Source organism: Gordionus sp. m RMFG-2023, chromosome 2 (assembly GCF_954871325.1).
Source record: "Gordionus sp. m RMFG-2023 chromosome 2, tfGorSpeb1-WG-v2, whole genome shotgun sequence".
Taxonomy (NCBI): Eukaryota; Metazoa; Nematomorpha; class Gordioida; order Chordodea; family Parachordodidae; genus Gordionus; species Gordionus sp. m RMFG-2023.
The window spans coordinates 26,774,302-26,788,881 of record NC_088776.1 but is presented as its reverse complement, the minus strand read 5'-3'; the positions used below and the strand labels follow the sequence as shown (position 1 = coordinate 26,788,881).

At 27.8% G+C, this 14,580-nt stretch overlaps 2 protein-coding genes across 7 annotated transcripts in view; both read left to right on the top strand.

Annotated features, from left to right (window-relative positions):
- Positions 1–14,580, top strand: part of LOC135923390 (ribonuclease H2 subunit A-like) — a 29,536-nt gene extending 14,956 nt beyond the window's left edge. For 4 of the 6 annotated variants that reach the window (XM_065458105.1, XM_065458108.1, XM_065458107.1 and 1 more), the window contains 3 exons: positions 13,885–13,981; positions 14,039–14,168; positions 14,219–14,580. In XM_065458105.1, the coding sequence (XP_065314177.1) occupies positions 13,885–13,981; positions 14,039–14,168; positions 14,219–14,447 (456 nt within the window). In that variant the 3' untranslated portion in view covers positions 14,448–14,580. The remainder of the gene's footprint in view (positions 1–13,884; positions 13,982–14,038; positions 14,169–14,218) is intronic. The other 2 variants (XM_065458106.1, XM_065458104.1) reach the window with 2 other exon arrangements.
- LOC135925401 (uncharacterized) lies at positions 684–2,402 on the top strand. Its single transcript, XM_065460696.1, has 3 exons — positions 684–884; positions 930–1,843; positions 2,313–2,402. Exons 1-3 carry the CDS (start codon positions 791–793, stop codon positions 2,400–2,402), a joined length of 1,098 nt encoding a protein of 365 aa, XP_065316768.1. The 5' UTR covers positions 684–790.

The window sequence follows — 14,580 nt, the reverse complement described above, 5'->3', positions numbered from 1 at the left end:
AACTACTAAGGGATAATATTGGGAACATGCTAAATATAGAGGAATTAAAACCTATTTCAACCAAACAAAAAGGAAGGTGCCCCTCTTGTCTAAGGGTTAGGGACAAGAAATCCTCATTTATTTGTTCAAAATTTATATGCAAAGATCATATATATGTAACATGTTGTGAATGTTTTTTTAAAAAAAATGCATGAACTTTAATATCAAATATTTTTTTTAATATCTGATGTTTTATTATAAAATTTATTTAATTATTACTATAAAATATTGAATTAATAAAATATATAATCAAATTTGCTTCCATTCATTTATTTTTGGTCATATCATATGATTAAGGAAAGTTCCAAAAAAAAGATTTTTTTTTGAGCAGCTTTAGTAAATATATCATAACTTTATTTATAAATAAATGTAAATCTAGAAATTTTGTATTTATTATCTCTAATATTTTTACAATAAGTATATAAAATTTTAGTTCTTAAATTTTATTATTTTCTGAAATATAGATATTTAAAATTTGGGGTAAAATAGACCCCACCTATGTAACCGCGGGAGTTTTTTTCACCTATGTAGTGAAGGGTTAATATATAAATAATTTAATGTCTTATGTTTAAATTTAGGTTAGAGTTTTAGCTTATCAAATGGCCAAGAGGTATAGTTTACAAGTACCAAAATCTTGAGAAATAACTCAATCAGCTGGTGAAGACTGGTTTGGAGCATTTATTAAAAGAAATCCAACTATTTCTTTGAAAACACAGAGGCTACAAGTATAGCCAGGGCTACCAATTTCAATATGAAAATGGTTGATTTATTTTTTAATAATTATTTGACTGTCACAAGGGAAAATAACTTTCTACCATGTGATATATATAATCTGGATGAAACTGGTAAATTAAAATATATATGATAGCAAATCTTTAATATTTTCATAGGATTAACAACAGTTCAACTGTCTAATTATGTTATTGCAAGGAAAGGCGATAAACAGGTTGGGGCAATTACTACATCAGAACGTGGTACACTTATGACCTTGGCAATTGCTGTCAATGCTCTAGGAAATTCTATTCCACCTATGTTTATATATCCTAGGAAAAAATTTTATGATCATTATTTAAGAGATGGTTCTGTAGGATGCATTGGCGTGTCCAATGGTTCTGGATGGATGCTGGCTGAAGATTTTATATATTTTTTAAATCATTTTATAAAATACACTAAGCCCAGTCAAGATAAAAAAGTTTTGCTTATATTAGATAATCATAAATCTCACCAATCTATTGAAGTCATTGAGCTGTGCTCTGACAGTGGTATAGTTCTATTGACTCCCCCTCCCCATTGCACTCACAAACTCCAACCATTGGATAGAACTGTTTTTGGACCTCTAAAAAAATATTACAACAGTGCCTTGGATGCTTGGATGAGAATGCATCCAGGGAAAAGTTTTACTATATATGATATCCCTGGAGTAGTAAAGGATGTCCTTCCAAAAGCCACCTCAGCTTCAAATATCCAAAAGGGTTTCGAATCCTCAGGTATATGGCCCCTAAATCCTTTAATTTTTAATGACGAAAATTCTAATCCTTTATATTATAATAATAACAATCCTAATGAGAATTTAAATTTATCTGAAATTATTTCGCAACCATCTGTCAGTGATAGTCCTGTTCCATCATCTTCTCACGTGGAAAAAGATTTTGCTCCAGAAATTATTAGTCCCCATCCAACAATATTTAAAAAAACAACACGTAATCAAATGACTTCAGCCATTTTAACCTCTTCACCTTACAAAAAAATAGCCAGATCTAGGGCTATAATCTGGAAAAAAAAAATCAAACCAATAATAAAAAAAGTTTAAATATGAATGCTGGCAAAAAAGAATTTTGTTTAGTGTGCCACAAAAACTATCAAACTCACCACCATAATGAAGATTGGTTCCAATGCCGTAATTGTCATTTATGGGCACATGGATCATGTTGTGATTTTAATCCATTTTTTATATGTAATAAATGTGTTGTATGTTAATATTATATGTTTGCTATGATTTTTGTAATTATATAAAGAATAAAATAACATCAAAATTATTTTGATAAATTATTTCTCCTCCTTTTCACAGCCTCTCAATTTTTTATGGACAATATAACCCCGGTCTCCCTACTAACGAAAAATCTAATAATAATTTGAGTATATAATTATATTCTGCTAGCTACTTAGTTTTATATTTTCATACTTTAAAATATAAAAATTAATCTGTAATAATTTGCAATTTTATTTTTTATGTATATATATATATTGAATACATTATGATAAATTAATATTAGATGCGAGACCCTTCAGGTTATGCCTATTCAAAAACGTATTCGAATCGAATAGTGCATTATTCGTATTCTATTCGTTTTTCGTACGAATAATGAAATCTACTATTTGTATTCGATTCGAATAATTGAAATGAATTTTCTTAATAAAATTCATCATACTCAAATATATTGACAAATTTTTTTATTGCAAATTTGATTTCAAACAGAAAAAATTATAATAATCCGATGACAAATAAATATAATCAAGTTGTAAACAAAATTAAAATATTATATTATTCATTTAATTTATAATTTTAAGCCAATTTTTAAGGCAAAGGGTTTTTCTTATATTTTCTTCTTTATACGACATGCGGTTTTTTGACAACAAATTAGTGCCAACTGAGAAAAGTCTTTCACACGCAGTTGATGTTCCTTGTATAGATAAATAATCTCTTGCCATTTTTGAGAGTATGGGGATCCTATGTGCATTTGTCTTCCGCCACATTAATGGATCAATATCACTATTTGATCTTGGTTTACTCAGGTAAAAATCGATTTCACATAGTTGAACATAACTTTGTTTAAAAACAATGTCAAGCCTGTTTTGTTGACTTTCATCCTTATTTTGGCAGTTGTAATTATCAGCAGCTTATAAAATAAAATGATATGTATTTTAAATAGCAGCTTTAACAATAAGCCCCTTTCATTCATTTGGTAGGTGCTATTCCACCTTATTTCACAACCCAATTTGGGTTTTAAAAAATTTATAGGAGGATGTAGTGAACTACATAAATAAATTTAATTTTTTAGGAGAATTACGTATCATCCTAATAATGTTTCGTAGTTTTAAAATTGATGGATTTAAAATTTTTAATGTGCCCTATTTTTATTGATGGATATTTTAAAGAAAATGTATCAATAAATGTTTTATTATTAGTAGCATTATCTAGAGTTATATAAAAAATTTAATTCTCTAAATTATAATTTTTAATTATTTTAATAAAGGCTTTAAATATGTTTTCACCTGAATGTTGTTCATTTATTGGAGCAACATCCAAAATTATGTTATTTATTTTAAAGTTATCAATAAAATGGGCTGTTAACCCTAAAAAAGGAACCTGAGTTGGGCTAGTCCAAATATCAGATGAAAAATTAATCTGACTTTTATTTTTGGATATTATATCCTTTATCAACTGTTCTTTTTCTGCAAATGTATTATACATATGCAATTTAAGAGTATTGGAGCATATTGATTTTATAGAAGAATCAAGATCATTTATAAAATTTTTAAAATCAGGTTTTTAAAAGATAAATTATTATTAATAAATAATTTTAGTGAGTTATCTTTATAATTAATTTTTTTAGATAAAGAAAAAGGTGATATAGGATTTAAAAAAGTGTCAATTTTATTACTGTTTTTACAGATGTGAATGAAACCTATTATAATGATTAATAAGAGGCGATGTTGTTTTGCCTTTGAATTTAATAATGCTCTTGCAATGATTGCAAGCAGCCTTTTTACCATTGAGTTGATATTGATCCCATATAATCGCTCTTTTTTTGTGAAGAAATTTTGTTAACATCAACCATAACTATTTCATCAGAATCATTCTCCTCTAACATAATTAGGCTAGCTAACAATATTTTATTATAAAGATATAATATATTTTTATATACCTTAGGTTTGTATATATTTTTATATACTTTTGATTTGTGTAATTTTTAATATAATTAATTTTGAAAAAATACGGAAAATTAAAATTTTTCCTAGTCTTTTTATAAACACATCACCTGTCAGATTGGCAGGTTATCAAATAGAAATGACAAATGTTAGATTTATTTTTAAAAAAAGCAATTTATTAAATATTACGAATAATTCGTTTTATTCGAATCGAATAAATAAATATTCGTATTCGGATAAAGCAAATAATTTATTATTCGTTTCTATTCGAATTATTTGAATCGAATATTCGAATTTTTTTTGAATAGGCCTACTTCAGGTACGATAAAATATGCGTATTCCTATAATCCGAAACTATTCTCTTTAGTCTTTCGATTTCGATATTTTTTCGAAGGGAAGTTTCATCATCACCTTCGTAGTTGAACAATCTTTAACTCAGTTAAATTCTATTGTTTTTTTAAGTCTTTAAAATGATATAAATATTCAATATATATAAAATTATTTGTTTGATCAATTTTTCTTTTTTAATTTAAAAAAACAGCAAATTATCCTATGAAATTTTTTTCTTGCATTTTTACCTGGAATATTATACCTAGGACTGTGCCGATCCACATATTTTTCACCGATCCGATATTGATTCAAACCCGATCCGATATTTATATTGATTTTTCACCACCCCCCTTTGAACCAAATGTTATTAAGAAATTCATATTTTTTATACAAAAAAAATTGGATTATGCATTTTATTTAATTTTTTATTTCTACAATAATTTAAAAAAGTTTCGGATATTGGTAGTTAAATGAATTCTTCATTATTCCTCCTCGTGAAATTAGAATTCCGCAGATAAAGCATTTTGTAAAATATTCCCATAATTCAGATACCATATTTAAAAAAAATCTTTTATTTAAAGTATAAATAATAAAACAGGCGTTATTATTTAAAAAGATTTAAAAAAATTAAAGCTTTGGGTGTTCCTTTCTTTTTTTATAAAAAAACTTTTACGTGATTCGTGATATTAAGCGCACTAGCCCTAAAATGTCATATATATACCAAAGATATATATATAACAGAGCAACGCTTGGTTCTCTCATAAGAGCCCATCTAACTGGGATAAAACAATGGGAAATAATTAAATAAATAAGAGGACCATCCACGTTTTTTGGGCAGGCTGCAGTTACCTGTGCGCGCAAGAGGCAAAGCCTCTTACTTAAACGCCCATGGGAAAATAAAAGAGAGGTAAAAAGCCCATGCCCAATTAAAATAAAATTTGATTATGAAAGGATAATATTGGCTATATTAATTTTATTTGAAATAATATTGAGAAGTAAATAATATAACTCGGCTTAAATAAATATAATAACATAATGTTAGGATAATATATTAAAAATAAGGTTTAAAACTTACGTTGAGCAACAATAAATCGAATAACCATCCAATGAGTGTACAGTATTAGGTTTAGGAATATAAAGGTTACGTAGTAAATTTTGGAATGAGCTTGAAAATGGTTAAAGAGGAAAAGGAAATTATTGAAACCTCCCAAAGGGATGGAATGATTACATAAGAAAACTATCGATCTATAAGGTAGTTGGTTTTCATTTTAAGAAGTTTATTAATTGAACTTTTATTATTATTCAAATGTGTAAATTGAGTTAGACTTATATTCAAATTTAGAATGTCGAATACAGTTTTATTTAGCCAGTACGTTTTATAATTACAATACCTTTTGTTTTTATAAATTGGTAGCCAGTCAAGGGCTTCATAGGCCAAATTATTTCCGGCGTTTCTCAGAATATGCGCAAATAACTTTCTTCTTTTCTTCAGTTGTATTGCGACTGGAGTATGCTTGGATAGTTTCTATAGGCTAACATTTGTGATGACTCTAGGATATATATCCATTGATAAGTTTTAGACATCTATTGATAAAAACTTGAAGTTTTTTAGTATTAACATCCCAGATATCGCGTCCGTATAAAAGAATCGGGATAATCAACGAATTGAACAGCTGTAGTCTACTTTTGACTGATATTTCTCTTGTTATCCATAATTTAAAATATTTGTAGAATACCTAAAATACTATAAATCTATTTTAAAAAATAAATAAAATTTAAGGGGTGTTGTAAATAAAAAATTATTTAGATAATAATATTAATGTAAAATAAATATACATAAAATAACAAAAAAAAGTAAAGTAAAAAGATCGGATCAGATCGGAGGTTTTACAGGTATCGGCTCAATCCGATATTTTCGGAAAATGTTTAATATCGGTGTCGATCCTATCCTATATTTAATATCGACACAGCCCTAATTATACCTTCTATAAATTTCCATATCGTCGGATAATAGGATGTCAGTAATGAGTAAGCTACGGTGTCCTTCCACAGCATTATTTGTATTAATATTAATTTCTCCGTTAAGCGTGGAAACATAAAAATTCCACAAGGGAATGGGATAAATTGGAATTAATCTTTCTCACCCATAAGATTTCCCTATGTATGTATTTTCGATATAATCAATAATCGGCTGAAAAATATCATTTGTTTGATAAAATGGAGACATTATTAATGTCTCAAAAGCCATTATGACATCGGTTTCTGACGCGTAAACCAAAGATACCATCATTACTAATGTATTTTTTTACAAAAACTTTAACAAAAATGAAATAAACATTCTCGTTGTTTCGTTAATGAGAAGACCGATTTGAATGCATTGATTGTCGATAACTCGAAATCGGTCATTATAAAATCAGGAGATTGTTACATACGATCGAATAATTTCAAATACTCGCTTGTAATCCTCACATCTTTTACCGGTCATTAATATGTAAACTAGGGGGAAAACCCCGTGAAGTGTATAAAGTTGATGGAAAAGAGGTGGTGTACATTTACAAGTACCATCGGCTAACTACATCGCACATAAGGACATTCAAGATTTCTTTCAGTCGAGAATATTAAAATTCGCTCATTTATCTTAATATATAATATAAAAATTGTAGTATTAAAAGTTTAATTAACAAATTTTAAAAATAATTACTTGCAATATACCAATAAATAAAATAGACTAAATTTTGACTTTAAGTTGAAATATAAACTAGATTTTTTAATTTTACCTCATCATCATGATTAATAAAATTATCCCCTTTCTCGATAATAGTATATTCGTAGGGTAGCGGCCCAAGAAGTTGGGCACGGTGACGGATGATTGTGAGAGTTTCTTGTACGGTGTATTATTCTCTTAATAAGGTTGGAATTAGGAATCTTCATTACGATAGATTCATCTAGATTTGCCGATATCTCCTTACAGGGAGTATCGATAGATGTTTTCGCTTTTTGCTTAATTGCATTAATAATTTTTCGTGACTTTGTTTGAGCACAATCCCTAATATGATTATGTTCGAATTTATTTGGAATTTTTTCATTATTTCGTCATATGAGTCTGGCCATAAACTTGTGAGTATCTCTCTCTACGCACCTATAGTAGTAGGTAGGACACTTTTTTGTCAAGTCTATATAAAAAGTTATCAAAGATCTCTAGATCAAAACCTTTATAACTTTTATTCATAATTATTTAAATAAAAAGATATAATTATTTGTAATTTGTTTCTATAAAAAATAAAAATAGTTTTAACCCGTTACTGGTTAACGGTGCATATATGCACCACCTCCTATATACCTTATTTTAACATAGTAGTTTTTATTTTAAAAAATAATAAAAAAGATTTTTATATAGTTCAGACATTGTACTTCAAAACTGGAAAAGAAAAATATGAAAAAAATATTTTTTTGTGTCTCTAAGAAACCCTCAAACTTTGCGAATTTATGAGGTCTAAAATGCAAAATTTTCTAAGTGATCTCACTAGCATATTATAAAATTATTTCGATGAAAACTAATGTGTATATATTTTTTATAGATATATCAATATTTATCAATCATTTTTGAATTTTTAAATAATTAAAATTTTAATAGGTAACCACATAAAGTTGACTGGTGCATATATGCACCGTTAACCATCTAGCAGTATAAATTATTTAAAAAAATTCAAACAAATGAAATTTAACATAATCAATAATTTTTTATATTATACTTAAAACCACTACCGTCACTAAGGGTGGGGGAAGGAGGGGTGGGTGGCTCGAGCCCCCTAAGAATTTTTTTTAAAAAATTTTATACCCAAAAAAAGACCTTTTGAAAATAATTAAAAAAAATTTTTTAGCCCCCTGAGATTAAATCAAATAATATATTGTTCCTATTATAATTTTTTATCCCGATCAAATTATATGAAATTATTAGGTTCATAAATATTCAAAAGTTTAAAATTATAGCCTCTTCCTTTCTGAAGATTTTATTTTATTTATATAAAATATTATGCACCTGTTTTGTTAATTCAATCAAAATAATAGATGACTAATAAAAACATCAAGATTCTACGAAAATAATTTGTCTAGATATTTAATTTTTAATAAATTTTAATGAAACGTTTTCTAACAATTGCACAAGCGCTTGCTCAACTTTTTGAAGAGGAACTATTGAAGAAAGAGATATGGTTATAATTCCGCCAAACCCCTCTGCAGTTAGTTATGAAGAAGATTTCGATGAAAATGACTTAACAAATTTCGGAGTTTTGCCTTCAGATACAGCTGGAGAATTGGAGATTCATAATTCAGTTGATGACGACCTTCCAGAACCATATTCTACAAGAAGCTATTCTCGAATTTCTCACAATTTAAAATGGAGAAAAACGGATGCAATATATTCTTCAAGCCCTTTCAATGGAGAAAAGGAAGATGTAATAAAACTTGAAAATGATTTACATGGTAAAAGTCCATCAGATATATTTTCTTTAATTTTCGACGAAGAACTTATATTCCCTAATTGTAAAACAAAGTAATATTTATGCTAAACAAATGAATAGACCTAACATATGCATAACCATCCAAGATATTCAGAGATTTATTGGAATTCTATTATTTACTGGATATCATTCTCTCCCACAAGAAAGAATGTACTGGTCTAATGATAGCGATATTTCTATTCCAATAATCCAGGATACAATGACCCAATTACAATTTCGAAATTTGAAATATAATATCCATTTGGCAGACAATACTAAAATAGATATACATGATAGATTTTATAAAGTTAGGCCTTACATTAATATATTGAATAATAAATTTCAGCAATTCGGAATTTTCAAACATCATTTATCAATAGATGAACAGATGATACCATATAGAGGAAGACATTCTTGCAAAATGTTCATAAAAAGAAAACCAATTAGATTCGGATACAAGTCTTGGATATTGGCTTCTTCCGACGGTTACGTATTCTCATTTGATATATATCAAGGAAAAAGCGAAAATAAATATGAATATGGATTAGGTGGAAATGTAATCATAAAATTATTAAAGGCATTGCAAAAACCAAATTACCATAAAATATATTTCGATAATTTCTTTACATCATTTAAACTCTTGTCATACTTAAAACAAATGGGATATTTTGCAACTGGAACTGTGAGGGACAATAGAATAGAGCATTGCCCAGTTGAATCTATAAAGGTTGTAGCAAAAAAAAGAAAGAGGATATTATAATTATAGGTTTGAAAAATTAAACGAAATATTTGTAGTTCGTTAGAATGATAATTGGGTGGTGACCGTTGCATCCACATGCCACACTATCTCTTTGCTTTCTAATGTTTTAAGATATTCCAAGAAAATATCTTCTAAAATAAAAATTCCTAAGCCAAATATGATAACTGCTTATAACAAACACATGGATGGAGTTGATCTGTGTGATAATCTCATATCTACTTATAGAATAAGAATAAGAGAAAGCCAATATTCATCAATTTTATCGATGCAGCTTTGGTAAATTTGTGGAAAATCTGGAAATTTTTGAATCGAGATGACAAGAAGAGTTTGCTTACATTTAGACGAGAAATTACTAACTACCTACTTCGAACACCAGTAAAAATTGAAAAAAATTTAAGTACAGGGCACGCCAACCAGTTTGAATTACAGAGTGAAAACTCAACTGATTCATCTGGACATTATTTATTCAAAATTATAGATGGAAAAAAATGAAGATGCAGATATTGCCATTCGCACTCAAGATATATGTGCCAAACATGTCAAATCGCACTTCATATTAAATGTTTCAAGAATTTACATAATATATAAGCATTTTCTTGTTTTTTATTATAAATTACAAAAAATGAATAAAGATTTTTGTTGTTTTTTGATCTTATAGTATTATATAAAATTTTAATCTTTTTTAACCTCTTAATGGTTAACGATGCATATATGCACCAGGCTAGATTTTCTATTTAGGATTATTTTTTTTGGCTGATTTTTTTAGAATATCTTATTTGAGCATTAATCAATATAATTTGAAAAAATTGAGCATTTTTATCCACTAGAAAAATCTTGACCATTAATGGGATGTAAAATAAAATCACAAAAATTTTCGAATCTTTTCTATTAAAAAAAACTAGCCAGGTGCCCTCATATAAATTCTCGGAACATCCTTGAATAATAAAAAGGGGAAAAATAATCTTAAAATAAATTATTCAACGAAATTTTTATCTACAGTTTTCATTCAAATTATAATTATGCCTTTTTATGTCAATAATTATTCACAAAATATGTAATCCTAGGGTATGGATAGAATTCTTGATCAGTAAACGCCAAACTGGCTAAGCTTATAAAATTTTTAAAATGAAAATTGTTTTTTCTTGTCCAAAAATATAAATCATGATTTGTATTTGTTTTATGATAAATAAATTTTTAGCTAATCTTGGACAACTCAGGTTTCGCGAATTTAAGGTGATTTATAGCAGGGATCTGGAGAGGTATCATTGTTGTTTTAATAAATATATTTTTAAAGCAAAATTTTTATAAACCTCATGATCAAATTCTAATTTTCTCGGTCGAGGGCTGTTCATGAATAAATATGATAATATTTTTTTAGTTTCCCGTTGTTATTTTTTTAAAAATACGCTGAACAAGAAGTAGTAATGTTAAAATTATGAAAATGTTTCCTTCTTTATCAGTTTCTATTAATGCTTTGCTTTAACTAGTGGAGGAGCCAGTTAAAAAACTACAACAAAGCCAGTCTTACGCCAATTTTTTAGAAAATTTTATCAATATTTAGTGCTTTGTGCGTTATTTTAATCTGCACGGCCCTACCCGAATTTCTTTCAAATAATATATTATTAATTTGCATAGATAATAATGGTGATTTAAAGTATATGGCCCGGCCCGGATATTTTTTAAAAAAATTTTTTTGACCCGGCCCGTGTATTTAAAAAAAATAAAATTTCTGCCTAAGTATATTTTAAAAAATTAAAATAAGGCCCGGTTTCTACCCGGGCCGGGTTTAAAACCGGGCCTGCAGGTCTCTGATCTGATTTATAGTGCTCGTTTTTTCCCTGATAAATCTGATTTTACCAAATCTATTCTGAAGAGAATCTATCCTTGGAATTTCATACGATTTTGCCAAAAATTTTTTTTATTTAGTAATTTATAATGATAATGACAATCTATATATAAAATTAATAAAAATTAAGGTAAAGTTATAGTTTATGGGTATATTGTTCTATTTTTTGTATTTTAAATCATTAATTGAGGGCGTAATATCAAATTTTAAATCTGATTTGGCCTGAAATGAATTCCAAAATAGAATACCCACCCTATAAATTTCAGAAGATATTATATTGAACTTCTGAAGAAATTAATTTACATTAAAAATATTTTGAAAAATTATGGAAAAGTTAATATAAATTTTCTTTTTTGTCATAAAAATGTCTGAAATTTATAAGTTGTTATTAGCCTACAAAACGGCTAAACCTAATTAGGCTTTACCGAAAAATCGCCTAAAACTAATTAGACAAAAAGTAGGGAATGGGAGCTCGGCTAATCACCTGTCAGTGTTATACTACACTAAGCCAAGCCTTAATTATTATTATTTCATATTTATTAAAATTGTATATATATTTATTATGTAACGATATATTAATGACGGACGATTAGCCGAGCTCCTTAGCCGATGACTAATTTTTGGTTAATTAGTTTTCGCCTATTTTTATGCTAGGCCTAATTAGGCTTGGCCGATTTTTAACCTAAAAACTCAGCTAAGCTGTTTTGGAATTGTCTATAATTCACCGATTACGCAACATTAAGGGTGGATATTCTAGACTTAGTGCATTTCTGGCAAAATCAGATTTTTAAATTTAATAAAACGCACTCAATTAATGATTGTAAAGGCAAATAGTAATAAAAAATAAAACAATACCCATCAAACTATCGCCTTACCAAAATTAAGTTTAGTTAAAAGATCACTTGAATACTGTCTAAAATTCACAATATAGGCAAGGAAGACCAGGGGTGACTGGAACAATCTCTGTCAAAATCATCGTAGGTCCGAAAATAAGTGCTTCATAATAAAAAAAATTTCATGTTTAAACAATATTTTTATTTTCCAGCATATCATAAGGATTTTCATGTCTTACGCTTCCTGAGAAATACTTTGCTATATATTATTTTACAGGGCCTTGCTTCCTACTGTAAAAAGAGTCAACAACAAAATGCCTTAGCCCTATTTTCAAAAAAAATGTTTTAGACCCAAGCCCAACCTTAACTTTTTTCAGGTTCAATTCAATCTGTTTAAAAACCGATAAATATAAAATTGTAATTTTCTTCATACTCCATTCCTGATATTGCAACTGATGTAATTCATTTAAGATGATGCATTCGCGATCATTCATTTGAGCTAATGCATTTGATATTAGATTCGCTTTAATATTTTTCGATAATTCATTCGCTATACATTCTAGGTAAAACTTTTGCTGCAATGTATTCGCGATAATGCCTTCGCGGTAATACATTAGCGATAATTCATTCGCTATAATGTATTCGCGATAATATTTTCGCTGTATTATATTCACTATAATGCATTGGATTATATTCGCTATAATATTATTTCGCGGAATTGATATGTAACCATGAAATTCATAAGGATTTAAAATCTCAATTTTAAATCATATATTGGAAGCCATTTTAAGTTTGAAAAAAAGGATTTGATTGGAAATGTATTCCAGCATGTGTTATAATTTTTCGCCATAAACATTTTTTTATTTATGTAAAAATGAATTAAAATTAGTACAAAAGTTCACTGCAATCCAATATGCCTCTCACCGTTGGTTAGATATTTAAATCCTTAGACAGCTTTCTTCCAGATACTTTCATGTGCAATGCATTTCCGGTCAAATCATGTTTTTCTATCTTAAAAATCGCCCTCGGTATATGATTTAAATTGAGATTCCATAACCCCATGGATTCTATTCCCCATACGTCATAAATTATTCTCAGAAAAATCTTCTATATAAATTGTGCATAAAGATGCTAGAAAAAAATAACATGAATTCATGATACTTAGTCAGCCGACTAGAGCATAAAAATAAAAAATAAATTTGGCGGGGGGCGGGAAGGGCAACGCTGGCATCCCCCTCCCTTAAGGGTCTATTGTGGCAGATATTAAGACTAATGTCAATTTTGGAAATTAAATATATAAAAATTAATTTAAATTTTTGAAAGTCCGGTCCATCTTTAGTAGTACGTTTATCTTGAACGGAACGCATCCAAAGAATATCTTGAACGGAATGAGACCGTCTTGGACGTAGCGCTTTCACTTAAGATGGATTAAGACTTCAGAAAATCGAATCGAGTAATTAAATAATTAATAGGAATCAAGTGAATTATTCGAATCGAATATCTAATAATTTTCGATAGACTAGAGTCAATTCCTTGACATTTTCTAAAAAAACAAACACAATAGATAATACACTTTTTATTTTTAGAATATTATAAGTGTGATCAATCGATTAAATTTACATTCTTTTTTATAAAATTTTCCATTAGGTTGTCAGAGACAAGATTATACAACAATGGAAATTTTTTGAAGATAACTTGCAGTTAAGTGTTACACCCCTACAGTATGGCTCGGGTTATCCTTCAGGTGATTTTATATATTTCCATTTATTTACCATCACATTATATGTTTTCGTCATATCAGATCCATTAACTAAGAATTATATGAAAAATAATCCAGATGTAGTGTTTGGGTATCCAACTTTTGTTCGATTTAGTTGGTCGACTGCCATGAATATCTTGAATTCCCATCTTTTATGTTGCAAAATTATGTGGTTTCTATAATATCAAGATTTAAAATTTTGAGTATTTATCTATTTTTAAGGGAAGATACAGAAGAAGATGATAACAATATAAATGAAAAAAAAAGATCTAAAGTTGTTCATTCAAATACTCGTATTAGTAGTAATGGTGCTAATAAAAAATTCAAAACTAAGGATCATAATCAAATGGAGATTAAAAATTATTTTATGAAAGTAAATTCAAAATGTGGTAATGATGAATCAATTATAAAAGAGCTTTTTCCTTCCCTTGAATTTTTTTATTACTTATAATTTTAATATTTAATTACAAGATTAATTAAAATATTTGTAATTAATTTATATTGTAATTAAATGTTTATTTTATAGTTTTTGATTGTGTTAAATTTTTAATTTAAATTTCTTCCAAATATTTATATTTGAACAA

Bases quoted from the DNA above. Each gene is read 5' to 3' on its own strand.
- LOC135925401 (XM_065460696.1), top strand. From the start codon at position 791: ATGAAAATGGTTGATTTATTTTTTAATAATTATTTGACTGTCACAAGG. The intron at 885-929 runs GTAAATTAAAAT...ATATTTTCATAG, and splicing joins ATATAATCTGGATGAAACTG to GATTAACAACAGTTCAACTG. The intron at 1,844-2,312 runs GTTTAAATATGA...AATTAATATTAG, and splicing joins TCAAACCAATAATAAAAAAA to ATGCGAGACCCTTCAGGTTA.